At 48.5% G+C, this 27,955-nt stretch overlaps 1 protein-coding gene across 1 annotated transcript in view; it reads right to left on the bottom strand.

The window, feature by feature from the left end:
- The window catches only part of AP2B1 (adaptor related protein complex 2 subunit beta 1), a 55,788-nt gene that overhangs the window by 15,839 nt on the left and 11,994 nt on the right, over positions 1-27,955 (bottom strand). The window contains exons 6-18 of the mRNA XM_033171311.1: positions 23,978-24,168; positions 22,756-22,977; positions 21,148-21,268; positions 20,145-20,240; positions 19,787-19,902; positions 18,894-19,059; positions 16,798-16,896; positions 14,488-14,747; positions 13,668-13,860; positions 6,014-6,055; positions 4,823-4,969; positions 3,587-3,732; positions 1,474-1,603 (exon numbers count right to left, since the gene is read on the bottom strand). Coding sequence (XP_033027202.1) covers positions 1,474-1,603; positions 3,587-3,732; positions 4,823-4,969; positions 6,014-6,055; positions 13,668-13,860; positions 14,488-14,747; positions 16,798-16,896; positions 18,894-19,059; positions 19,787-19,902; positions 20,145-20,240; positions 21,148-21,268; positions 22,756-22,977; positions 23,978-24,168 — 1,929 coding nt within the window. The remainder of the gene's footprint in view (positions 1-1,473; positions 1,604-3,586; positions 3,733-4,822; positions 4,970-6,013; positions 6,056-13,667; positions 13,861-14,487; positions 14,748-16,797; positions 16,897-18,893; positions 19,060-19,786; positions 19,903-20,144; positions 20,241-21,147; positions 21,269-22,755; positions 22,978-23,977; positions 24,169-27,955) is intronic.

Below are 27,955 nucleotides of genomic sequence, written 5' to 3' on the forward strand. Positions count from 1 at the left end.
AAGGGCTGTTGTGAGCGTACATGGGCCACTTCAAAGCCCTGCAAGGAGATGATCCAGGAAGAAAGACAAAGGAAGAAACAAAGGAAAAATCCCTTCTGAGATAGCGTTCCCACCTTTTCTTTTGCCGTGCCTAGAGCAGGAAAGAAACCTCCTACCAGCAGTGAAGGCAGGAAGTAGATATGGAAATAGGGGGTTGTCCTCCCCCTGATGTATTTCTCAAAAGTTTAACTTCCTGCCAGTGATGAGATGGGCGGAGACAACCCACATCACGGATCCTGTTTCTTCCCTACAGGAGACCCAAAATTCAGAGGCCTTGCCCGCAGCTTGCTAAAATTTGCACACAATGCCTGCAAAACTCTAGGCAACTAGGATTCAGATGTAGGCAGCCTGAACGTTGAGGTTTGTTGCAGGAGTATTTGGGGCCTGTCAGGGTGCTTTCGGCTCCGCCCCCCTCCCCATCTTCCCCAAAGACATACATGCAGAAACCGCTACAGCTGCACCTGGTGGCACCAAAGCAACGGCTTCCAAGCTCCGAGGCTGCTATTTCGAGCCACCTGCCTGAAGGTTCATTAATAAACCATGAAGGCACCAGAGAGAACAGCTGAAAGGAGAAGCTGGCACCTTAAGCAGTTAATTAACCTTGAATTTTTTCGCCGGGCAAAACCTCCACAGGTATGTGGTGCCTCTGCACTGCCCCCAATCAATTCACACAACCAAGCAGAGAGCTGGATCCGACTAGACAGGCGAGTTGCAGCCCCCAAACCCAGAGATGCGCTTTGGTCGCGGCTGCATCTCACATTTAAATTAAATTTGCTTTATTTATTTCACCATGTTTATATATTGCTCAACGGTAGCAGAAAGAACGAAGCAAAAGAAACGTCCGGGCGGAGGGGAATCCAAAGTTGGAAACAACTATTTGAAGCAGTGGCATGCAGGTGTGGCAGGAAGATTCAAGGACAATCAATGAAACATTTAAACATTTGAGTCTAGTATAGTTTAGTAAAAAAAAAAAAAACTGCTTTATTTTCAGACTATGAATAGGTATCTTTTCAAAACGAGAGCGAGAACATCAAGTGAAGTCCTTCCTTCCGCCTGTGCCAAGCATCACCAAACAAAGTCACTGGATAATCCCAGGTTCCAGGTCAAGGAGAGCCAACGCAGTGCTTGCTAGGTATTAGTGGATGCCCATCACAACTGACCAATGTCCATGCTTGCCAGGGGCTGATGGGAGTTCCATCAACATGTGGTGAGCATGTGTCAACCCTATTCTAGTTTGACCAGAGTGGGAAGGAGAGAAAGCTCACCTTGTTCCCCAGATGGTGCTTCAAAGAGATATTGTCAAAAAGCTTGAAGATTCTGCTATTATTGCTTTCCTCTTTCCCCCCTCTGCAAACCCCAAACATCCCAGGCTCTTCTCCCCAATGCCCTTTCCCCAATTCTCCTCCACCCCCAACCCCCAGCCCCACTTCACACCTGGAGGTTGTTGAGAGGCTCCATCTTCATGACTGGTCCCAGGGTGTTGAGAGGAAGAGACACATCGATGCTCTGGTTTGGCATCAGAGGGGTGTGGATGGCCAGCGGGGTGCTGGGGATGACCCCAAAACTGGGGAAAGAAGATGAAAGGCTCAGCGAAAGAAGGCAAAGGATCTCTCTCTTCTTGGGGTGGGAGGGAAGAGACTGAAAGAACTGCTTTTCTGGATGAGATGGAGGGTGGTTGGGCTGGTCTGCTAGTCTAGCATTCATTGTTTAACAAATATAACAACAACAACCACCACTGCCGGCTGGCCAGTTCACAGGAAGGGCCAGAGACACGGACACACACCATCCCATTAAGAACATACAATCTTGCAGAGCGTTCATACTTGCAAGATTTAGTGTTTCACAAATAGCTGTATAACATGGACCCACATCAGGTGGGAGTCCCTGAATCTATGGCACGTGTACTCCTGCACTGCAATTTCTATTCTGATCTGAGAAGAGAAATTTACCCTCCTCTGACTCCTCCTCTTGCCAGGTAATCTGGATAAAAGACTGGCAATCAGAACTGGTTTATCCAGTAAGGTCTCATATATTGTTGGACTAACTTTTCCCCTCATTGGGCACAGGAAGTCAAAGGACAGGCTAAATTAGTTTAGTTAGATATTTGGGTAGCTGTATTTTTGTTAATCAAAATATAAAATATATTGTAAGGTTTACGTGAAGGTGCTTCACGAGTAACGGAGCAGGAGCCCAAACAGTCTTTTGCAATTTTATTGTGCAAACTATTTACAGTGCAGAGCTACGAAAGGCATGTCTGTCTCAGTCGCTGGCAGAATCCGGGAGTGGCCCCTTCCAGCTTCTCCCCCAGCATAATAACTTCGGCGCCCCAAGTCTCCTCCTACCCTCCTTGCGTTTCACCCCTCTGCGCAACTGGGGTGCCGGAAATGGCGTGCCTCCCTCCTGACCAGCCGGGCGAGGTGAGCGCAGGGTCTCAGCAACATCCCCAAGCCCTCTCCCCACCAGGCTCCCTGTTTGTGGCTCCTGGCTAGAAGAGGCGCCGGGGCTCTCAGTGGCATCCCTAAGCCCCCTCCCGCCTGGCTGGTTCCTTCCCTCTCCTCCCCACTGGAGGCGTGGCGGCTTTCCCCGCTGGAAGAGGTGCTGCTGTTGAATTGGCGTCAGGACTGTCTGTATGCTAATGGACCCTCCATTCCCCTCAGTGGGCCAGGTGGCAGTTCCCTGACATATATCAAAATATAATTTATGTTAATCAAAATGAAATTTTTTACTTTTAGCCATGTATGTAATAAAACTGTGCCAATCAGTTGTGCTTCAAGCCTCATGCCCATTTTATTTTATTACTGAATTGTCCCATAAGAGCTATTTGCCATAGTTTGTTGTACAAATTTGTCCTAGAGAAGCACCCCTGAGTTCTTCCTATATCTTGTTATGGGGAGCCTCTTTGCTAGCAGAAGAGAACTTACTAGAGGTTTAAGTTGTAAGTTAATACTGTCTCCTGTGAAAAGACTGAGGAGAGCCGGCTCCGGATGCTTAAGAGACATTTAGTCCAGCAATTGCTTTTATTCTTGTTTTTACTGTTGTTGTCTGTGTTTTTAATATCTCTTTTTATACCCTTTTAATTCTATTAAGTGTTTAATTACACTGCCCTTTCTATGCTAGCTTGTTCTATTTTATCTGTGCAAGCTGCCCTGAGTCCCAGACTTCCTCCCAGATCCGAGCCACTTTCCCACATGCCCACTGCGTGTGTTGATTAGTTTTGCCCTATATTAATAATTTTAATAATTTTGCTATTTCTACCCCACCCATCTGGCTGGAGTCTTAAAGATCACCAAACTGATGGAGAGGCACAAAGCAAGCATGAGAAATACTAGTTTTCTCAGGGGGCGGGGAGACTCAACCATCACCAAATGCAGGCAGAGTACAGCCTGGAGAGAGGGATGACTCCTGCCACCCCTGGGGAAGAGGCAAAAGGCTTCAGAGGACCTGCCTGATCCTTCCAGGAGGAGACGTCATCCTTATCAGGAATGCCCTCCAGCAGCATCAGGCAAACAGACTTCAGGCAACCACCCCTGTCACCCGGTGGCCTTACCTGTTCTTGTTAAACTGAATGGCAAAGTCCGTCATGTGCTGCAAAGCTTTGTTGGTGAAGCTCATGTCCATGTAGATGTGCCCTTGCCGGTGACTGAAGGTGCCGGAGATCTCCAGGCCTTTGGCTTTCACGGCCGGCAGCCAGACCTGAAAGGTTATCGGGGAAAACGTGGTCAGAGTCAAATGGCCCTGGGCCTGGAGAGATGTTTACGTCCTGCCTTCTCCATTTCAAAGGCGGCTAGCCTCAGAAATTAAAAAGCAATCAGGTTCTGACAGCTGATGAAATCATTTTTGGATGGTTGAGAGAATCAGGGTTTTTTATTTTAAGAAACCAACTTTCATGGGGTAGCCCAGCATAAAGAGTTTAAACCCGAGGACTTCCTGCCATTAACAGGAAGATTGTTAAGAGAGGCACCAAAGCACCAATACGAATTATTGGATGAATTTCCTGGGGCAGGGAGTTCCACAGCCTGGGTGTTGCAACAGAGAAGGCCCTTTCAAGAAGGTGCCTTAAGACAGTGGGGGGGGGGGTCCTCCCCTGCTGACCTGAGCAAATGGGGCAGGATAGCACAAGAGGAGGCCATCAAGAGCGCAGAAGATGGAGCAGACTCGCTCTCTTGTTGCTCCAGAGGGCAGGATTAGAACCGGTGGCTGGAAATGGCAGGGAAGTAGATTTTGGCAAAACGTATGGGGAAGCTTCCTAGGAGTGAGGGCTGTTGGGCAATTGAATAGGCTGCCTTGGATGGTGGTGGTATGGCCTTCCCTGGAGCTGCCAGGGATACTGTAGCTGTTGTAGATCCTTCACTGAGCAGGGGGTCAGGCTAGATGACCACCAGTTCACAACAAGGCCTCTCCCAACACTACAATTTCTATGATTTCAATACTCAATCCATCTAGCTTGGAAGCAAACTGGCAGACAACAGAAGCGTGATTAAAGGGCTGCCATGTTTAAAAATAAAAATCCCTTTTGCTCAGGCTTTCCCTGATCATTTGCTCTAGATTGGGTTGTCCTGTTTTTCCCCTCTAATGAGAATTTGTGATGTAGATATAGATTTAATGTATTATGCTTTGGGATTTTCCACAGTGAGCGGTATATAAATGATTCCAAATAACTAAATATGGAACAACGGGGAGGGGGAGTAGAAAATAAACTCAGTTTATCGTAACCTAAAGCAAAACCACCAGACAAATTGTACTGGGAAAGGTGAAATGCTGCAGTCACTCTCTCTGCAAGTACCGATTTGGGTGCCATGTATCCCCCGGGCGCCATCCCAATGCCGGAAGAGAGCTCAAAGAGGTCGTTGAGTCCACTGCTGACCACGGCTGGCGTCGGAGACGGGGCGAAGGTTGCCGGAACTGATGATGGAATGAAGGTCTGCCCCACCTGGAAGCAGGAAACGGAGGAGGAAAGGGACAGCGGCATCTCAGCGCTTTGCACACAGTGGATGCCTTTATTAAATAAACCACAAACTCGGGTAATATCCTGAATATTTCAAAGCTCTTTACCGGAATCTTTTTGAATTATCAAGAGTGCCAAATAGTGGATTTGCATACCAATGCGCTCTGAAAATTTAATCCCCGCAATCATCCCCCCCCCAATCACCTTTGCAGGGTGAGCGTCCTTTGAAAATCGCCTGCCTAAGAGTCCTCCCTTCTTCTCAAAAGGCTTTGGCGGGTGGGGAGGGCCGCGGGGGTGCCGAGGGCGGAGGACGAGCAAGGGACACTCAAGGGAGCTCTTTAGCCCAGGTGGTGCTAATCAGCTCTCATTTCCATTCCTGTATTCTCAAGCAATTGCAAAAAAAGGCACCCAGGACATTAAATGATCAGGAGTTTGTATGAATTCAGGAAGCTGAGTGCAAAGTGGGGATACAAAACCCAGGCGTCTTAAAAAGAAAGAAACAACTGGCCCTGTACAAACCCATGAAGAGCCAGCATGGTGTGGTGGTTAAAGCAGCCTTTCTCAAGCTTGGGGCCCCAGAAGTTCTTGAACTACAACTCCCATCATCCCTGACTACTGGCCATGCTGGCTAGGAATGATGGGAGTTGTAGTCCAACAGCATCCGGAGACCCAAGGGTGAGAAAGGCTGGGTTAGAGTGTCAGACTAGGACCAGTGTTTAAACCCCCCCTCAGCCTTGAAACTCACTGGGTGACCTTGGAGGAAAGCTGCCTCTCAGTCTAGCCTACCTCAGAGGATAAATGGTGATGGGTCTTTTCCCCCAGACTACTTGGGCTTGCCGCTGAGGACTGAACCTGGGATATCCTGCAATGCAAAGCGAGGCTCTACCACTGAGCAACGGTAAATACTCCTCTGAGTATTTAGGGCACCTCTGGTGCATGTGTTGGAAAGGGCCTGTGGGAAGGGGATGGAGAGGAAAAGAGAACAGAGCATTGTATTCCAAGGGGGGGAAATGAATGGGGGAGACTTACTGCTGGGCTGCCTCCAATTCCCCCGCCAAGGTCACTGCCAAGCTGCAAGAGAGAAAGAATCAGGGAGAAGGGGGGAAAGAGAAAGAGGGAGGGGGGAAGAGTTCATTTCAGCGAGGTTGTCAGGTGCCAGAAAAACAAAGGACCCCAAGAAGTGCTGTGACACCACACGCCCCGTCCCTTTCACCGCGAGCGGACTAGTCGCCCAGCAGGAGCATCGATATAGCAAAGGCGAGGACAGCCATGAGCCTGAAACCCCAAAAAGTCTGCAGGGAGTAAAAGCTGAATCCAGGCAAAAGCAAGGAAAATGCAAAACGTGGGCACTGGCCACAGAGATCTCGTAGGCATGCTCCGGACAGCCAGGAGATCTGCCGTACCAAAGCTATAGCTTTTTAAAGAAGAGTCACCATATCTGTCCAAGTCGCTCCTAGATGACCACCTGCATCTGAACCCGTAGAATTTGTATTCCTCAAGCAGAGATGACACGCGCACCCAGTTATGACTTTATAGAGTACAACTGAAGTTACAAAAAATAACAATTAAGGCTAGGTGACCAACAGAAGAAACTCCCTGCGGTGCTCTCTGGCGCAGTTAGCAACTTTACTAAATTCAAGGAAGGTATGGGTCGCTATTGCTCCTAGGCATGAGGGCAGTGTGCTCCCTTCTGAACACCGGCTGCTGGAAGCCACAGGAGGGGAGAGTGCCGTTGTGCTCAGGTCCCGCTTCTGCGCTGCCAGGGGACATTCCTGCACTGCAGGAGGTTGGACTAGATGAGCCTTGGAGTCCCCTCCAACTCTACAATTCCATGGTTCTACCTGGTTAGCCACTGTCAGAACAGGGTGCTTGGCTAGATGCCGTGCCCCCCTCCTCCCCTTGGCCTGATCCAGGAGCCAGACTCTTCTTATGCTGTTCTACTGAAATGTGTGTTGCAGAGTTCCTAGCAAATGGTCAGGCCCGGCTGACGGGGAGCAGAGTTGCCTTATACCGTATTGGCCCAAATATAAGCCCCACCCCCAAATAAGCCGCACCTTTAAAATTCAAAGGGGGGGGGAGAGAGAATACCCTACCTTAAAATTCCGCAGGCACTCACACCCGTAAATGGCAAATGTAGAAGAAAATCCTACAGCGGTATCGTAAAAGCCAATTTTTGTAAGGGCGTGAATTTAAGCCACACTCTAACTTTTCACGGTTGGAATTTGGAAAAAAAAAGTGTGGGTTATATTCAGGCCAATGCGGTACTAAGTCAGGTGCCACTGCTCCTTCTGCCTCTAAGTACAGTATACAGCAGAGGCCAGAGAACCTCAGGCCCTCCAGTCACTTCTATCTGGCCCTCAGGACTCTCCCCAGGCCACACCTTCTCTCCACCTTTGCTCCGCCCCCCTCCTCAAGTGCTTTTGATTGGCTGGGAAGTGAACTGAAGTCCTGTCTCTTGCTTGAGATGGTTCATGTGTGTAAAAATCCCTTGCTTTTGTGCGGCTGGAGTGCAGCTTAAGGACCACATGGGCCGCTCCGCCCACTTCTGCATCTGGCTCCACCCACTATTGGCTGGCACCTCCCAGAAAGCCGCCCAATGAGCCGAAGGGGTTCCCTGCCCTGACTACACCAACAGGGGTGGCTGTTTCTGGCAGGGGGAATTTCCTGGAATGAACCTGGGCCCACCAGCTTCATGCATGGCATTTGCTATGCGACTGAGCTACAGTCCTTCGCTACAGCCAGCCGAGCGCCGTATTTCCAGAGGGGAGAAATATCTGAGCGCTTATGCATTTACGACTCCCTCTTGCAGTAGTAACCGTGTGGGGCTATTGCCTCGTTTCAATTTATTGCCGCATTTGCAGGGAGAACGGAAGGCTTGCCTTGTGCGGAGAAGGCAGCCCTCGTAAGGGAAAGAGAGGAGCCCCCGGCAGATTCATTCCCAGCCGTGGAGGAGTCAGAGGTGCCCCCCCAGGGGCCTTCAGGAGTGTTCCCTTGCGAAACGAGGAAGGGGGGAGGGTGGAAACAGCGAGCAAGCTTCTTATCAGCAAGCCTCTTACATAAAAGCAGTGTCAAAACAGCTTGTGAATAATTCTGCATAATAGCACCAGATGTTTTTATCTGCCTTTCATCGGTTCCTGCGCCAAGATTATCTCAAAAAGAGCCACGGGGCTGGGAAGCCGACTTTGAAAGAGACAATCACAGCTTCTCGTTCATTCACATAATAATTATGATTTTCACACACACACACACACACACACAAACCCCTTCCCCAAGCTTTGTAGATCTGGCTGAATTAGGGGAAGGGGGATTCCTGGAGACCCAAGTTTCCCTACAAGACCCGCTGTCTGGGGTTTCAATAGGTAGCCTTATAGCATCTAAACAGGGCATTGGCCTAGTGAGCTTCTTGGGACTGTGTGTGTGTGTGAGAGAGAGAGAGAGAGAGAGCTTTAGAGTCCTCTTCCAGCCGCAGAGGGCAGAAATGTCAGCCCTGTGTGACTGGCAGGCAGCGTAAAGACTTCTGGATTGGTCCAGCCCACCAAAAATATTCAGAGCCCCACAGATGGAAGCTGTAGCTCCAAACACCTCAAGAGCAGCTGACTGGTTATGGGCCGGAATGGCCTGACTATAAGACAGCAAAGTGCTGTCCATGGTGCTGAAGTGGCTGGGACTCTTGTTGAGCAGTTTCCTTTGGCGACATTCACACCCTATTTTAAAGCACCATTATGCCATTTTCAAAAGTCGTGTCTTCCACCAAAGAATCATGGGTACTGTAGTTTGTTCAGGGTGCTGAGAGTTGTCAGCCCCCTATTCCCCTCTCAGAATTTCCTGGGAAGAGGGATTGCTAATCGACTTGTTTCCCCAGAATTTATTTCTACAGCCACTTGCAATTCTCGCTCTTAGGTAAATCCCAAACTTTTAAAAGCCACCCTTCCCAAAAAGGGAGTCAAGTAACTTCCCAGTGCTGAGTCATGAACATTCTTGCAGCCACTAACAAATAGGATGCAATTTCCTTATGTTCTTTCTGGGCGATAAATGACTTACAGAGGAGCAATAGCAATGCTTGATCTAGGGAACTTGGTGTCTCAGTATTTCTGCTATTCTACTAACCACAGCTGCATGTCCGCCACATATGGTAACATGTTCCGTTCTGCTTTTTCATTTGTTTCTAATGATTTCATACTGTTGGTTTACTGGGTTTACTGCCCTAATAATATCTGATTTTAAGACTGCACACTGCTTAAGAGATTTTAAAAAATGTGAAGCAGTTTATTAAAGCTTTCTAAATAAACAAACTGCCTGGAGACAGGCATTCAGGTCGTGCATCCACAGCAGTGACCAGAGGAGGAATGACCACTGGGAGGAGCGCAGAGAGAAGAAACACCACAGTGCATCTGCAGCAGTACAACCAGACACCTTTGTCTGCCCCAGCTGCAACAAAACATGCCTCTCCCTTATCAGTCTCTACAGCCAAAGCAGGCACTGCAACCTGCCAACAAGTTTGACTTCACCCCCAAAGATGCACTTCTCCATTGTATCCTGAGACAGACAGATGCCAACAAAAATGAATGATGGCAGGTGCTTGTGTCAGCAGGGGACATTTCTCGGCTCTGTTCCCACAAGACAGGCTGCCCCAGGAACTCGTTCCAGCAAAATTCTCCTCCACGCTAATGCAGTTTTACTCTGGGCATCTGCCTTCTCCGGATTCCTATCTAAGAGCCATGTGTGAAGCAGACAAGCAGGCAGGCAGGCAGGCAAGCAAGCAAGGAAACAAGAAGGCAAGCACTCTTTTGCTGAGGCACTGCCAAGATCCTGCAATGTTACGTGAGGGACGTGGCGCCTCCAAGTCCCAGCCAGGATGAGAAGCAAGGTGGAGCTAATAACAGAGAGAAGCCCCGGGGAGACCTGCCGTTCAAAGGCTCAGCCATCTGGGAGGGCCGGGGCAGTCGGAAGACGCAGAGCCCTTAATGGAAGGGCTAATGAGTGACAGGGCGGCGCATCTGCTCGCAAGCAGCACATCGGCAGCCGAGAGAGCTGACAGGAAGCCTCAGAGCGCCTCCTCTCCACGGAGCTTAAAGCAGAGTCCGAGTGGCAGGAGGCAACAAATCATTTCCTGAGCAGAGTCCAGGCTGGGGGGCAACCAGGCCACAGCTCAGGATGAAAACAGGGCTCTGCACACATTGCAGCTCTGCAGGAAAAGCTGCCCAGAGTGGCTGGGGAAATCCAGCCAGATGGGCGGGGTACAAATAATAAATATTATATTATATTATATATATATTATTGTGGAACAGGGCGCTAAGACTTTAGCACCCTGGAAAGTGCCACTAGCTTTCACTTACTTATTAGTTGTATTTATAATCCCCTTCCTCCCCTTCCCCAATATTGTCCTAGAGTGGGTTTCGATAATAATCGCAAGCAAAACCAACAAAGATCCTAATAAAATCATGAAACTAAACCATTAACAAAGCTGACAGAGCATTTAACGCACAAGTTTCTAGCCCTCAAGGCTGCACAAATATGCATTAAAATGTGTTGGCTGCACCTCCATAAGTATTAGAAGCTGGAAGGAGCTGGGACAGAATGTGATTTTCAGTGGTCGAGGGAACAAAAGCATTTTCATTTTGCTTATTTACTTCTTAGTTTGCTGATTTATTAGATGTACGTTTTTATCAGACCAACTAAACCAGTCGTTCCCAAAATTTTGGGGACCACTGCTGCCTTAGTTACATAAACTTGCCTCCCCTGACCCAAACATTATTCAGAATGGAGATTTGCACAGCCCACTAGGGAAGATGATAAACACAATAAAATTCAGAGCAGGGACAATGAATTGCATATTTATTCAAAATCTGATTAAAACTATTTAGTTTAATCAATTCAACAAAATGGATGAACTTGATCCAGGGATGCCGGCTTTTCAAAGTCTGATAGTCACTTGCACTTCCAGCCCCACCCCACCCAGTACACCCCACCCTTGGGAGCCAGCACTGTCCACTTTGGGAACCACTGAACTAAACCAACCATAAAATGCAATGCCCCCCACTCCTTGCAAAAAAATAAACCACAGCATAATAAAAACAAGATACATTGGCTAAACACTGAATACCTGCCTAAGCAGGAAGCTTTTTGACATATGGCAAAAAAAACCTGGTGGGGGGAGGAGAAGGAAACTGAGCCCCGTCTAGCTCTGTGACCTTCTCGAAAGTTAGCATAAACCAAAGGCAGTGCACGTTCCTGAATAAAAGATGCAAATGCAAAAAAGTTTCCCCAATCTGCATAACTGACACACGGTCACAGAACTCCCCTTCTCCTGGCGCAGAATTTTAATGATTTTTAGAAGAACTGCCACTCTGGATTAGACTCTGGATTAGACTCCAGTTCCTTCTAAACCTGTCTGGCCACTGTTTCCCAAGGGACCCCCCCCCCCCACGTCCTCCAAGAGGAGCTCCATTAGAGAGGATGAGCTTCCCTGAAGGATGCCTCGCTCTCCGCTGCTGATCTTGCCTTCCCTCCGACAGCCAGCCAGCCAGCAAGGAGAAGAGCTTTAGGGATGCTCTCAGGCGCTCGGTCAACAGCCCCTGGGAAAGACTGTGTTTCGGACTGCACTTTTCCGCTTTGTTTTTAACCCTGTGCCTTTCTTATTGGCCCCCTGTGCGCTTGGGAGAGGAAGGGCGGGGTAGGGGAAATAAAACATTAACAAGAAGAAGACCGTGTCTCCCAGAATCCTCTGCTAGAGCACATATGGTCCCTTGGCAAAACAACGGATGAGGAAAGGGCTCCTGGCACTACAGAGTTCAAAAGCCTGGGTGACCTTGGGCCAGTCACTGCCTCTCAGCCTGGCCTACGTGAGGAGGGGGAGAACCATGTACAGCACCTTGGACTCCTTGAACAGCACTGAATATGCTAGTACTGGGGTTGGGCTAGAAGGCAGATCTCAGAGCGATTTGCAGTAGATTCTCCCAGTTGTTTAAAAATAGCAACAACAACAAGGCTCTGCCCCTCCACCGCCACCGCCCCCCTCTGCTTTCTAAATTATGCAGTTGAAATGAATAAAGCTTAAAGGGGGAACCAAGAGCTCAGTTTTGGTGTTGAAAACAAACCCTTTGCTGAGCATGCACTCAAGTAAGGCACCCCGTTCCTTAAATCCGAGGGTATGTTACATCGGCGTCACCTCCAGCATTTTGTACCTGGCTGCGATTGGAGGATCTTGGGGTTCTAGTAAAACTCAAACATGACACACCGAGGTAGAACCTGCAAGGCTGAAGTTTGCACAGTTACAAGGAAGGCAAGATGGATGCAGAGAACCAGGAGCTGCGTTTCCCTCCTCCTCTCTAAGAACATCTCATCCAAAAGTTAGATGCATGACAAGACACCCCCATGCTCCATCTTCCTCACCTTTTGCTCAGCTCCAGGGTCTAGCCAGGACCCTGATGGGTGTCTTCCCTTAGGCCAGAGGAACCGAGTGCTTCCCACCCTACCTAGCCAGCAGTGCAGAAGGTGCACTAGGTGGGAGGTCATGAGGAACGGGAGATATGTCTGTCCTCAGGTCAGAAGGCTGGCTCTCTGAGGACACATTCACACAATATTTTTAAAGCGCTCTGATGCCACTTTCAACAGTTATGGGAAGTGGAGTTTGTTCAGGGGGCTGGGAGTTGCTAGGAGACCTCTGTTGCCCTCCCAGAGTTCCCTGGGAAGAGGGATTGTTAAGCCACTCTGGGAATTGTAGCTCTGTGGTGGGAAAAGGAGCGTCCCAACAACTCTCAGCACCCTGAACTAACTACAACTCCCAGGATTCTTTGGGGGAAGCCGTGACTTCTTAAAGTGGTAACGCAGTACTCTAATAAAACTATGGTGTAAATACAGCCTTTGGCAGCTCAGGTTCCAGCAAGACAGAAAATTATATTCTTTTAGAACCAGGCAATCTGTAGCCCTCCAAATGCATTTGGACTCTGGCTCCTCTTGGCCCCAGTCAGCACGGCCAACAGGCAGGAGATGATGGGAGTTTAAGTCCAGCAACATCCAGAGGATCCCCCATTTATTCAGGTTCATTCAAGCAACAGTTCCCAGAATTCTCTGGGGGAAGCCAGGACTGTTTGGAGCAGTATTATAGCACTTTGAATGAATGGCGTGAATCTGCCCTAAGAGATTATTGTTCCAGAAAACAGGGGGCCTTGTTGGAGCAAGTTGCTCAGGAGGAGCTCTCCGTGGTGCTGATGCAGCTGACCTGCCTTTACCCTGTGGGCTCCTGCATGAGACCAGAATAGGACACTGCAGCTCCCACCTGCCCCAGCCAAGCAAGGTCCCAGCAACATCTGGGAGGGGCACAGGTTCCCCATGACCGCCGTGATATTTAGTTCCACTCTAAGCAGCTGTCCACCCTGGATACTCCTCCCCCGCCCCAAATGGAGGGTGGGGATAGAGAGAGGTGGCAGCTTTGTTCTTGCTGAAATGGGGAAATCTGAAACGGAGCAAAGAGGAGAAGCAGATGCCTGTGGCTCCCACTTTCTGTGGCGGCTGCCTGGACCCCTTCCCCCTCCCCTTCTTCCTGCTGCTTAGCACAAAAGGAAGCAGATAGCGGTCTGGATTATTTAGTTATGCAGCTAGCCTAAAGACTGAGAGCTTGGGGACTCCAGGGACAAAGCAACTTGACCTCCAGCAAAATAAAGTTCAAAAGTGTTCCGCTCACCAGACTATCCAGCCCTCCTCCGAGAAGATCCACAGCTCCCATCTGCATGGAAGACACCTGGGGCACATTCACTGGTGGGCCGAGGTCAAGGTTCAAGAGGTCACCCAGGAGATCGCCTTGGGAGGGGATCACCTGAGGCTGCTCCAGGTTGGTGGTGGTCGTGGTCCCCATCGGGCTGTCGCCTGCATCAGTGCTGCACAGGAAAGGGGGCAAAGGGAGTTATTAGTTTAGTGCCTTTTTCGAGAAGGATGACATGGGGCGGAGGAACTTCTGCTGCAAGATGTCTAAATTAGCTTTGCAATGCCTCATTAGCCTTGCAGGGGGAACACAGGGGAAAGGTAAGAGCCGCAATGTCCCAGCTTATTTTTATTCACTTGCTTATTACCATATTGGCCTGAATATAAGCCACACTTTTTTTTCTAAAGTCCAACCGTAAAAAGTTAAAGTGTGGCTTAAATCCGTGACCTTACAAAAAAATGGCTTTTACGGGACTTCCGGTGAGGCAATATGGCGGGCGCCATGGCAGTGCATAGCTCCTAGGACCACCAGCACCAATACAGTATATAGAAGCAAATCCTGCCCAGGAATTCACTAGGATGATGGCAAACAACTGCTACACACATGGCATGGGGTGTGTGTGCTGGACTCAGGTGAGGTTCACATAAGATTAACTTCACATAGGATGAATGTGGCTGTGAGTGATCTTGGCGATTGCATTCTGACTGTCTGAGCCCTTAGGAGAGCTGCCACCGGTCCATGTAAGATAAGCGAGACAAAACATTGGCCTGGCTCTGCGCAAAGCAGCTCCCCAAATCCCTACCTTCCATGGTGGATGGGCAAGTGTTTGCGGTGGATCCCGTGGCTGCCTTCCACAAAGGCATTGGGCGGCTTGTGGTACACGGAGGCCAGAGAACCGATGTGGCAGATGAGCTCGTCCAGCAGAGTGGGCTCAATCAGGTCGGTCTCTTCCGAGATCAGGGGCTTCTCTGACAAGACCACCTCCTTGGCGGTGACGGGGTCCGTGGAAAGGAGGCGCCAGTAGATGTAGCCGCGATCACGCAGGTCCGGGTTGTCGGAATCCTAATGCAAGAGCACAGTACACGTTTATTCACAGGGCACCATCCTCATGACAAATTTTAGCATATACCGTGTTTCCCCAAAAATAAGACACTGTCATCTATTTTTTCGCCCTCAAGAAAACACACTATGGCTTATTTTCAGGGGATGTCTTATTTTAACCGCTCCGTGTCGGTACGCTGCATAGCCATGCCTATCCAGGCTGTCTTAAGGGAGGTGCCGCGTCACTATGTCTTATTTTCGGGGTATGGTTTTATATTTCACAAATGCATAGAAATCCTGCTACGGCTTATTTTATGGGTATGCCTTATTTTCGGGGAAACACGGTAGGTATCTGTCCTTTTGCACTCCGGACTGATATCACCCCTCTTCTCCCTGATAAACTAGTTTTCTGCTTCTGGTTTTTGTTTTGTTTTGAACATGGGAGCATGCAAAAAATGGTGTCTGACATCTGCTACATGGAGTGGTACAGTCCACCTAGCATCTCAGGACTCCACCACATTCTCCTGCATGCATAGAGCATCTCCCCTGCCTCTCAGCTCTGAGCAGCTCCTGGATTTCACTATATGGATGTTTTAAGTGTTTTCGTTCTGATTTAAAGTTTAGATTTGATTACCATTCTTGGGAAAGTGAGAGAGCGCTTGGTGGGGTTTTTTCTTTCTTTCATTCTTTTTACATATTTGTGCTATCAAGATTTTGCTCAGAACATCTGACGCTTGTGAGTCTTTGACATGGCTGAAACAATAAAATCCAGCCAAGCTGAAAGTTTCTCCTCATATACAGACACATATTCAAATATGGTTGTGGAAACCCAGGGCCAACCACAGGCAGGGGAAGGACTATGAAAAATGAACAGAATATTTTAGCTACAGTTCATTCGTTTTCAGCTTTGTATTCTTGCTGTAAAAAAGCACACCTAGACACTCCGGGGGGCGCCCATAACCTAGGTTTCAGGTGCCATTTTAGTTCCCAGCTTTCGTAACTCAGTTTCTAAACACTAGGCAGGAGGACGCATGGAGTGGGCAACACCACCTATTTCCTGGGAGGGCTGCACTTTAAAAAAAAAATTATTGAAAAACTCTGGGTGTGGGAATCAGACAGGACATTACTACGAGGGCATGACTAATTTAGGTCTATCATTTTAAAGAGGTCTACTCAGAGCAGAAAATAGTTGGCTACAGCCCTACCTTCCTATTTAAATCAGCCCTTCCTTCAGAACTAGAATCATAGAATTGTAGAGTTGGAAGGGACCATGAGGGTCACCTAGTCCAACCCCCTGCAGGGATCTCTTTGCCCAATGAGGGGTTCGAACCCACAACCCTGAAATCAAGAGTCTCATGGTCTACTTTACTCCTAGAAGGGCCACAGCTCAGCGGCAAAATGGTAGTGACTGGCTGGGCACCCAGTTACTAAAATCAAAGACTTGTGGAGTTAGAAGGTATCCCCAAGGGTCATTCTAGCCCAACCCCTGCTAAAGAATCCCTGACAGATGCCCCCCCAACCTCTGTTTAAAAGCAGAGGGAGAGAAATGAAGTATTTCTCTACTTCCCAATGAATCAGCAGGAACAATAACACATCCAAAGAGTCTTGTTTTGATTTGGTTTCCTTTCCCACCACCACCACAGATCGGAATCCAAGTCCCGAGACACATCAAGAAGCCAACACCGATCCAAGGATGCTATTAAAACACTGCGTGACTCAGCTGAGTGGGCTTTTTAACACCGGGCGTTTGCTGAGCAGTGCAAGCGATCTATAAACTCTTGGCAAGAACGCCCTGAGTCTAGAAGGAATGGGAAGTGATCTCAAATAAAAACCTGCTGTGCAGACTCAACACACCAGAATCCAAAGACAGGAGGCCCTGTGCCCACGTGACACAGGAAAACACATGCAACCAGGCGCGAGTTTCGTAGGCCCTTAGATGCATCACCATCAACAAAAATCCCAGCCACTGTTTGGCCTCTTTGCACCTGAGCCTTCCTCAATAACCTTGCAGTTTTTTGTTCTTCCCATGCAGGAAACAAGAGTCCCACACATGCCCAGCCGAGGGGCTTACCTGCGTAGCCAGGCTCAACACCTGCTGGACCAGTTCCTGAGTCTCGGACGGCTTCTTCAGAAACAGTTTGACGATGGCGGTCAGCAAGGTGAGCTGCACCTGTAGCCAAGCAGGATAATGCAATTAAGAAGCAGCCCACTGATTTCCTTGGGAAGCTACTGGGGTCAAAAAATGGCTATTGGGATCCAGAAGGAGCCCCTTCCTCTCCCCACCTCCCAGGGTGCACCCAAGAGGCTCGGACTGCTCCCTTTTTCAGCACCCATTCTGCTTGCTTTTGCCCCACCCTAACTCATGTTTCCCTAATCCTCACTATCCTCCTTCCCAGCCCCGTATCTCCCCAGGTCAGAGCCAGAAAACTCCCTTGCCTGCTTCTCCTGCTCCCTACCATTTCTAGGTCTGTTCCTTACAGCCCACAACCTCCTCGGGGAGAAGGACTGAGACTGGCAGGCCGAACTCTGAACAGGAAAGTGGCTATTAAGAGGCAACATTTTGCCATTTTTTTGCAATTATTTTTTTTAATAAATAAGGATCTGCAACTAATGGGTAAGAGAGCATAAATAAATAACTTATCACCCAAAAATAAATTAAATGTTCCTTCCTTTTTGCGGTAAGTCCTTTGATATCAACAGTAGCTCACAGCATCACTGCCAAACTTTCCAAAGTGAGAGCAAATAAGTAAAGAGGAGAAAGGGAGTCCCTGTTTAGTACCCGTTGGACATTTTTGTACATTTGGAATCAGCCATTTATCCTAATCTTAGCTGTAGAGGGCTTGTAAATAAGTATAATGGCATGAGTTGAAATTACTTGCAAAAGAAACATATTTTCTATACAAGCGAAGGCTTTAAAGGCATCTAAAGCCACGCCATCTAATTCAGATTAATTTTACCTAGAATAATGAATAGCATTCAGTAACTCTCTGATGGGGTCTGCTACAAACCTTTGCATCAGAAAAATGAACTGGTCTGGGTCAATGTAATGTGCTATAAATATCTAGAGTCCATTTGCTAGAACTGTAGTTTTTTAAAAAATGTGTGATCTACATGAAGCAATGTGACTGGCCTATGGGAATCAAGCTGCTAAATATATTTGCTTGGTTTTTAGGAATGAGTATTACTTTAGATTGCCTCCAGGTTTCTGGGATCTGTCCTGAGGGAAAAACATTCTTAAATATATCCAGTATGTGTGGAATAAGTTTATGAAAAGTGCTTTTAATAATCCACACATAACTCATTTGGTTCTGCAGATCTACTGCTCCTTAATTCCGAAATAGTGTCTTGAGTTATTTCCCACCAACTTAATTGATCTAAAAATAATTTTTGACCTGCAGTAATTATGCCAAACTCATTAGTTGTTAAATATGGCTCTAGAGAGCCTTCAGGTGGGTGCTGGTTAGAGTAAATTCCTTTTTAAAAAATGGAAATGTGAGCAAGTCTTCGGGCTGCACCCAGTTACTAAAATGAAAGGCCCCGTTTGCTCCTTCGACGCGGCACGCTTTGGAGATGGGACACAGTTCAGTGGCAGGACATCTGTCTTGCATGCAGAAGGTCCCAATTTCAATCCCCCATGGCAACTCCAGGGAGGGCTGGGAAAGATTCCCTCTCTGAAACCCCGGAGAGCCACTGCCAGTCAGTGTAGACAATACTGAGTTAGATGGACCAAGGGTCTGACTCTGTCTAAGGCAGCTTAAAGGAGGGTCCACAGCTCAGTCCTAGAGTGCCTAATCTGCATACAAAAGGTCTTGGGTTCCATTCTCAGCTTCTCCATGTAAGGCTTGGAATGTCTCCCGGCTGAAGCCCTGGAAACATCCTAACAGCCTACTGGATCAAAGGATCACCTAGTCCAGCATCTGTTCTGAAACATACCGTTGGGAAACCTTGGCACAAGAGCACTCTCCCCTTGCATGCAGATTCCAGCAACTGGAATTCAGAGGGATTGGGGCCTCCAACTGTGGAGGCAGAGCAAGCCATTGTGGCCAGCAGGCAGCTGATGCCAAACAGCGCAGATGCATCAGAGAGCTAGAGGGACAAGCGGTCCATTTCATTCTAAGACACGTTTCCCTCCCCCCCCCCCAAGGGCCCTGGAGAGGGAAATATTACCTGGGTGCTTTCATCATGGAAACCCTCTAGAAAGCTCTCCAGGAGCTCGTCCGCATTGTCAATCCTCTCCGCATACTCGCCCACGATCCAAATCATGGCCGCGCGGGCGTCCGGCTCGTCCAGAGAGTCAAGGTTCTCGCACAAGGTGGCAATGATGCTCTCGTACCTGGTTCACCAAGGCAAAGTTAAGCACTTTGCTTTCTCGACTCCTGTGGCATCCTAAATCTCCGATTCTCTGGCTCAACCTTTTCAAGCTCCTAGTCCTCAAATTTAAGAACTCTCGCTCTTGCCTTTTCTCTGCCACCCGCTGTCACCTGTCCCCATTCTTCCATTCTCCTACTTCGAGAGGCACCTTCAACCAGCATAGCTTTAAAACATGGGAGTGAACCCCAGCACAAGTGAACATATTTAGGATGCAAGATTACCTTGCACTAAGAGATGGGCCTTTTCGGAGATCCCAGCCACTCACCCCCTCCTCAGAAGGTAAAAACATTTTTGTTTTGTCCTGATCAAACTCTGAAAACAAGGACTGAACCTTACTGCTGCTGTCAAACCACTAAGAGTCGTATTCAGCATCCAGAAGTTGTACTTCTGGTCTTTAAAAACTTATAAATCACCTAGAAAAATCACATAATTGAAAAGGAGGGTAAAAATTGAGTAAACAAAAACAGAACACTTGGCTCAATTTAAACCAGGTGTCTGAAACCAGCTTTAAGCCAATGGTAATAAGCAATTGGGTTTCTTTCAAAAACGAGAGAGGGGAATTTCTGCCAGGAGAGGTGGAGAAGCCTAGAAGCTCCACACTCCTAAGCACAGCTAGGACATCAATGACGGCATCAGCTGCCCCAGGGCTTTTTGCTGCAGTGGTGTAGACTACGGGGAGCCATGCTTACTTATTGGGGTACTTGCGGAAGATGTCCCGGATCACCACAATGGCTTCCTGGACGACGTAGTTGACCTTGGTCTGGATGAGGTCCAGGAGGGTGCTGACGCAGCGCTCAGCCGATTGCTGCAAAGAGGGACAGGACAGAGAAGGTGGTCAGGGTCTAGCAGAGGCCAGGCCCCAGTGCAAATGCTGGCCAGGATCCAACCCACAACTCTGCAGCTCACCCACCGCCTGGTATTATAGAAATCAGAACGGGATTCTCCGCAGGAGAGAGGTCATAGTTCAGTGGCAGAGCACCTGCTTTGCGTGCAGAAGGTTCCCATTATAGACCAAAGCAGAAACAGGGAGGTGGTCAGTTCACTTGCCTCCACCTTGATAGCGCAGCGTCCAATGGCCCGCACTGCTTTGCGGACGAAATCGACATCCACCTCTGTAGCGTACTCCTTGAGCTCCGCCAGAACCTGTTGGAATCAGACAATGATGATGTAGTAATTATAATATAATATAAAATTTATAGTTGCACCCTCTCCCCTGCTTTGACCCAATCAATGGAACTTCCATCTTCCTTCTATTTTTTTTAAAAAAGTCACTGGCTGGGAACTTCAACAGGGGCGGACTTTGGCCTTTCAAATTTCAGCAGCACCCTGTGTGAGCCCAAAACTTGGTTCCCTGCCACCTCTCGCCTCCCATTCTGCTCAATTCACTACATCATAGTTGTGACGCTCTGTGGCGTCCCCTAGGCTTGGCGCCCAGTGCAATGGAACAGTCATGCTGCCCTAAATCCGCCTCTGGCTTTTATGAGGACTCTGTTCAGGCTACTTCCTTGGGGTGGGCAGCTCTGCTGGTACCTCATTCCAAGCCCGCCCTGTCAGAGGATGCAGCCCTGCTGCCATCAGAGGAGGAGTCCCCTGCAGTGCCTCTGCCTCCCGGGCCTTGCAGAAGCCAAAGGCTGCGGAAGACAGGCCAGCTCCATCAGGACTCCTCTCCCTTGTTTGTCACCTGGGGGCACCCAGACTGCCTCAGACTCCAAAAGACAGAAGGCTCACTCCATCGGCTTTGCCGAAAGTCCAGCTCCATCAGGCATCTCTTACGCTGTACTGTGCCACCCGCTCGTTATAAGAACCTTTTAAGAATTGGTGCCCAATGTTGATTTTTCTTCTTCTTCCCTCCCTGTCCCTTTTCCTTGTGTGTCGTGTTGTTGTTTTAGGTTGCAAGCCTGTAGTTCCTAGCGAGGTTAGTGGAGAAGCAATCTTGTAATGATATTGATTGCAGATTGAAGCTTCCCATGTTTGTTATTCTGTAGAACACACACACACACACACACACACACACACACAGTCAGGTGTCCCCTGGCCCCCCAGAGCTGACCTGAGCTATGTTGGCCTGCGATGCCAGGCGGATCATGATGTCCAGCTTCTCCAGCTTGACGTAGATGGGGTCGTTGTACTTCACAAAGAACACCTTGATCTCCTGCTTCAGGATTTCAGGTCTGGGGAAGGGAATGCGTGCACAATTTATTATTGTTGTTATTAACTTATCACCAGCCCTTCACCTCTAGGTCCCAGGGTGGGTTAGGTAAAGGACCCCTGGACGATTAAGTCCAGTCAAAGGCGACTATGGGGTGTGGTGTTTATCTCACTTTTCAGGCCAAGGGAGCTGGTGTTTGTCCACAGACAGCTTTCTGGGTCATGTGGCAAGCATGACTAAGCTGCTTATGGCATAACAGGAACACCTGCTGAGTGCCAGAGCGCACAGAAAAGCCGTTTACCTTCCCGCCGCAGTGGTACCTATTTATCTACTTGTACTGGTGTGCTTTCGAACTGCTGGGTTGGTAGGAGCTAGGACAGAGCAACGGGAGCTCACCCCGTCGCACAGATTTGAACCACCAACCTTCCTATCGGCAAGCCCAGGAGGCTCAGCGGTTTAGACCACAGCACCACCCGTGTCCCTATCCCAGGGTGGGTTACAACTGTTTAAAACACAACATTTTACATGTGAACTGTACAGCTATTGTATAGAAATTAACAATGGGACAACGAAAATGGATTCTTCGTGCACTAATGGTGGCCAAGAGACTGATACGGAAGAACTGAAGGAATAAAGATATGACAATCAATGGACTGACAATAATCAATAATCAATCAATGGACTGACAATATGACAACACGTGCAACTTATGAACGGACTGCTTAAAGATGTAGACTTTGTTTGGATCAATATGGCAACATGTGAAATGAGGTTATACAGAATGCAGTATGCTATTAACATCTACCTATCTATTAGGATAATAACACTATATCAATCTATATAAGAATGTATGGTAGTATATTACATTGCATTTGTGTGTGTGTGTGTGTGTGTGTCTATATCTATCTATCTATCTATCTATCTATCTATCTATCTATCTATCTTTGTTCTCCCTCCCACTTCCCCCCTTTTTCCTTTGTGATTGAATTTTTTTCAATAAAAATACTAATGCTTTTTTAAAAAAAATACATTTGAAACAACTTACAATCACAAAAACAGGGTGGCTCCTAAAAATACACATCTGAGTTCACACATGCAGCGGGTGCCTTAAAACAGGGATGACGTCAGGCTGTGTGAGCAGCCGCCCCCACCCGCTTAGCGACTCCTCGTAAAGAGGCAGAGTCACTGCCAAAAGCCGGGGTGCGTGCATGTATCTGTCATCAAGAGGAAGCCACTCCATCAGGCTTTATTTGAGAGAGAAAGATAAATGATTTGAAATCCCCACTCGGACATGAAGCTCACTGGGTGTGACCTTGGAGGGGCGGGGTGTCAGTCACTGCTTCTCAGCCTAGCCTACCTCACAGGGTTGTTGTGAGGGGAGGAAAAAGAACCGTGGGTCTACCTAGAGCTCCTTGGGGGGATAAGGTGGGCTAGAAATGCAATCAATTAACTGATTGGGCACAACGAAGTGAGGCAGCCGTCCAGGTGGAAGAGTTTCCCCAAGCTCACCTTTTCTGCACGATCAGGTTGATGTTCCTCAGGGCGACATACTGGACCTCGGGCTCCCCGGACAGCAGGGTGACCAGCGGCGGGGCCAGCTTCTTCAGCAGCATGTTGTAGTAGTCGGAATCCTTGGGGAGCAGCTCCAGGAACTTCATCAGCACCTTGACGGCCGACAGCACCACGGCAGAGTTGGCGTGAGAGAGGCGAGGAGTCACTCGCTCGCAGATGCTGCCGGGGGGGGGAGGGACACAGGAGGGAGGCCGAGATTCAGGATGCACCCGGAAAACCCTGGGAGGAACTCAACATAGCGCTAAGTTAAGTTCCTGAAGGGTGTACAAGTCGGGCTAGCGGGACGGCAAGAGGAGACGTGGGAAGTCAGCGAGGTTCTTGCGCCGGGTTGCGCCAACAACCCCGACACTTCCTGTTGCACAGCCAGCTTCCTCTAACCCTTGATGCACGTCAATAGCTGCATTTTGAAGCCTGTAAGTTTGGCAAACCAAGTTGATGGACTATGCCGAAATGGCAAAATTAACTGGGAAGCTCAGGAATCAAGGCGGCGAGAAATTTAAAAAAAAGAATGGGAAATGTTTATAATGTCTATACAAAATCATTGTAAGCAGGTCAAAACATTAGCAGGGTTTTAAATACGTAAAGGACCCATGGAAGGGATGGGGGGATGTCAGGAGATTCAGAGTAATCTCGGTATTTGGATTTTGAATTGTTTTATGTTGTATGTTTATATTTTTGAAAATCAATTTAAAAAATATAAAAAAGAAGCCTGTAAGTTTACAGAGCTACAGGGGTTTCACATCCCATTATTATTTATAGCAAATACCACAAACAAAAATGTGAAATTGATGTAGACAGGTCAATTTTTACGGTGATTTGAAATCTGAACTTGAACCCCCTTAATATGTTGGCAGCCTTATTTGCTGACGTTCCCTCTCCTTTTTAATTATATTATTTTTATTTTGCTTTTCTTCTTTTAAAAGGCAAGCCATATGAAGTGAGAGACTGCGTTTCAGCTGCTGACAGAGGCACCCTCCATGACTATTTCCATGCTTTCCCCAGTGTCCGTTACAAGAATCCTGCAGCAAGGGGCTCCACAAGTCATATGCACATTACTCTAGAGGTGACACATACCTCTGCCCACAGATGTGAAGCTGCTGAGCCAGGAGGAAGCAAGCGGAGCTAAGGAACAGGGGTCTGCAACCTGAGGCCCACCTACCTCTGGGCTTCGCGGTCATCCTTTGGGTTGTAGTTGGAGAGGCAGTCCAAGATGAAGATCTGTCCCCACTCGGTGCACTCGTTCAGAGCAGTGAGCAGCTTATTGATGTTCTGGGGGTTCAGGTCCAGCAGGTTGCTGTTTGGGTGAGATTCACTGATTTCGGACAAGGCCGCTACAGCGTTGGCCACCACCTGCAAGAGGGAAGGGGAAAGGAGCAATCCATGCTTTCGAAACCTTGGCTGACATTTTGTGGGGGCGTTTTAATGCATAGCCAAAGGGCTAAGCTTGGAATTATATAAAGAAGCAAGATGGTCACTAGGCAGATACAAAGCAATTATACACACCAGCAAAACTCAAAAGTAAAACCAGTCCACAGTTATCTGGGAGTAGAATTGGGGTTGGCCATTTGTGACCCTCGACCCGATCTCACAGGGTCCTCAACCTAATTTCATGTGGGTGGCAAAGAGAGAGAGAAAAGTGGTTCCACTCAGGGCGCTGTCATGGTTAAGAGTGTCGGACCAGAACCTGGGAGACCAGGGTTCGAATTCCCACTCGGCCATGCAGATCACTAGGTGAGCTGGGCCAGTCCCTGCCTCTCTCAGCCCAAACCTCCCTCACAGGGGTGTTGTAAGGACAAAATGGGAGAGAGGGAGAACCAAATACACCACCGTAAGTGCCCTGCAGGAAAGGGTGGCTGAATAAGTAACAATACAAAATGGAACCATCATTTTCAATACAACCCTTGCCGCAAGCCTGGCAAATCTGGAACAATCCTCAATGATTCAAATAACACAAAAATTCTTTCTTTATGCAAATAAAACATTTGTTCTCCATTTTTTCCTTTCACTATTTGAGCTCTGTTACTTAATCCATATGGAACTGTGCTTATTCTACATGCCCCCTTTATGGTTTCATTTTTTTACCTGTTAATTTTCTTCTGTTGCTATATAATAGTCCTCTCTGTTTTATATGCATTATAACATAAACTACAATAAAATAAAACCTTTACAAAAGAAAAAAAAATGGGCTTGAGCCCCAGAACCTCTCTTTAAAAATAAAAATAAAAATTAGCCCCAAACATGTGGAAGGAGCAGCATTCTTGGCTCCCAAAGCATTGTTATTTTTCAATTCCAAAGAGTGCCAGCTCAGAGGAAAAGCGACGTGGGTTTGTGTGTGAGAGAGAAACTGGGGACGTGAACGATCCTTCACTGCCAATTCAGCAGTGAATAAAATGACTTAATGAACAAGGGGGTGGGGGGTGGAAGGGAGAGGAGGGAGAAGAAGCCTGTCTCTCTCCATCAAGCAGGGAAGGGGGAAATGTGATAGACGGGGGAAGCAGGAGGGGATCTGGGACACCAGGAGGAAGAGCAATTAGATTACTTTTGTTATTATCCAAGGCTAATTGGAAATTAAACCAAGTGTGGAATGTGGCTAATGGAGGGGAATGCGCCTGCGATTTAGAGGCCCTGAATCTTAGACTCAGCCGCCTGTTAAGTGCCAGGAAGGGGTGGATGGAGGCAGCACAAGGAGGTGGAGGAGGAGAGGTGGTTAGGGAGAGGGTGGCAAATGAAGGTGTGGTTGGCTCTCCGGTGCTGAGAAGCACATAAAACACCCTTCTGCTGCCTTAGACAGAGCCTGTCCATCTCGCATCTCATCTGTGCTGTCTGGCAGCCCTTCTCCGGGGTGCCAGGGAGGGAGTCTTTCCCAGCCCTCTCTGCAGATGCCACCAGGGACTGGACCCCGGGGCCTGCAAAGCAGGTGCTCTGCCCCCCAGAGCTATGGTCCTTCCTCTGAAAATGAAGTGTGACGCTAGTCATCATGTTTCTGCATAATGGGAACATAGGAAGCTGCCTCGTACCAAGTCAGACCATGGGCTCCATCTAGCCCAGCGCTGTCTTACACTGACTGGCAGCAGCTCTCTGCTATATTTGTAGATGAAATGAAATGAGGCCAAGTGGCAAAGATGTCATCTCGAGCTCTTTGGCCCACAAAATGTTTTAGCTCATGTGAGATTCTTTTTCGAGATTTGCAAAGTCTCAGGATAACAAAATAGCCCAGATTATTGAGCTCAAAAGTATTCCAAAGCTTAGCGACTGTGGCCCAGGGAGCAGTCAAAAAATGCCAGACCAGGTCTCCATCCGAACCTACAAATTCAGAAGAGGCAAGCCAGGGAAGGGGGGAGTGAATCCTCATTAGATCTCATTAGATCTCATAAAATGCTTTTGTCCAGAACCTGCTGGTGCCATCGCTGCGCCCTGATGCTTGCCAGAATGGATGGGATCTGGAATCCAGCAATATCTGGAAAGAGGCCCATACAGGCTCTCCTGGATTTGGAGCCGTGCTGTTTTTTGGCATCGGTTTTGCTTCTTCTTTTTTTACAGCAAAGAAAAGCAGGAGGGTGGAAAAGTAAAGGTTTCCACTTAAAAAATAATAATGTGGCAGTCAACAAAGGATGTCGGAATGATTCTGGGAAAGGAGGGTGGGGGGGGAGAGAGAAAAGATCACAGCAGCGAGAACAGAACATGCCAGACAATGGACCCCTTGCAAAGAGCTGCTTTCATTTGGCGTTAAAAATAAGAGCAGCAGAAGTGAAAGGTTAAGGGGGTGCCTTTGACTGTTTTGTTCTGCAGCAGATCTGCAGGTGGGGGAACAGGGACGGGGCGGGTTCAACAGCCTGCCCACGGCTACCTAGGGACTCACCACACTGCGTCTTTGTACCGGAGGGGAGAGGAGATCAGGTATAGCCCCCCCACCCTCCTCAACCAGGCAGCCATCTCCATTTCCTCAGATTTCAACACATGCCCACGCCAAAAGTGGGAGGAATAGCCACAAGCGATCTATTTCCGGCAGGACCTAGGAATCTGCTTTGAAACAAACCAGGCCTTCTGGTCTGCTTGGTCCAGTGTCATCACTCTGACCGGCAACAATTCAGGATCTCGGGCAGAGAGGTAAGAACATAGGAAGAGCCTGCTGGATCAGGCCAATGGCCCACCTAGTCCAGCATCCTGTTCTCACAGTAGCAAGCAAGACCTGAGCGCAGCAGCCCTCTCCCCTCCTGCGTTTTCCAGCAACTGGTACCCTGAAGCATCACTGCCTCCGACTGTTTAGGCAGAGCACAGCCATCGTGGCTGGCAGCCATCCATCAAGGAATCACAAAGCTGTGGAGCTGGAAGGGACCCCAAGGGTCATCAAGTGCAACCCCCCCGCAATGCAGAAATCTCAACATGCAGTCCCTCATCCAATCTGAAACCGTTATCGTCGGACCCTGCTTAGCTCTGCAAATGTGCTAGCGGTTTTATTGTTTATGTCTAATCGTTTAAACTGGAGGTGCAAGGGGAACTGGCCCATCATCAAAGAAGGTCAAACAAGGAAATCTCTGGCACTGCACTGCCGGCCACCCCCAGCTAGAACAAAAATGTACCTCCTGCCTTGTGGGAGCAGTCCAGTGCTGCCCCCTTGTGGCTCATCTTCCACAGCTACAGGAGAAACGGCCCAAGATGTATCCAGCTTTCGGGAACCCGTTGAAGACTCTGACAAGGAAGACTTGGGTTATATTGTGGCCCATCGGCCACAGGACCAGGGGCCTCCATCGACCCCCTGGTGCTTCCTAGCCTTCATGCTGCTATGTTGTTTGCTCTCTGCATGAGGGCAACAACCCGAGGCCACCTTCTTCTCTTGGAAGCTGGTGTGGCACAGTGGATAGCAGAATGGGCTACCAATCAGAACACACATGCCCTCCCCTAAAGTACATTTCGCTTCTGACAAACCACATCATTTCTCACGCACAACATGGGAAATAATAATACTGGCCCAATTTACAAGGCCGTTTCAGGGATTCCGATAGGATGAGGTTCGCGATAGGCACTGGATGCTCAAAAACACTAGATAAAGAACAGAACGCTCCACTCTTGCCTCTCTCTGGGGCTTCTGTGACATCACTGCAGTTCAGCCAATGGGGAGACACAAATCCCCAGGTTT

The sequence above is a fragment of the Lacerta agilis genome, chromosome 15 (assembly GCF_009819535.1).
Source record: "Lacerta agilis isolate rLacAgi1 chromosome 15, rLacAgi1.pri, whole genome shotgun sequence".
Taxonomy (NCBI): domain Eukaryota; kingdom Metazoa; phylum Chordata; class Lepidosauria; order Squamata; family Lacertidae; genus Lacerta; species Lacerta agilis.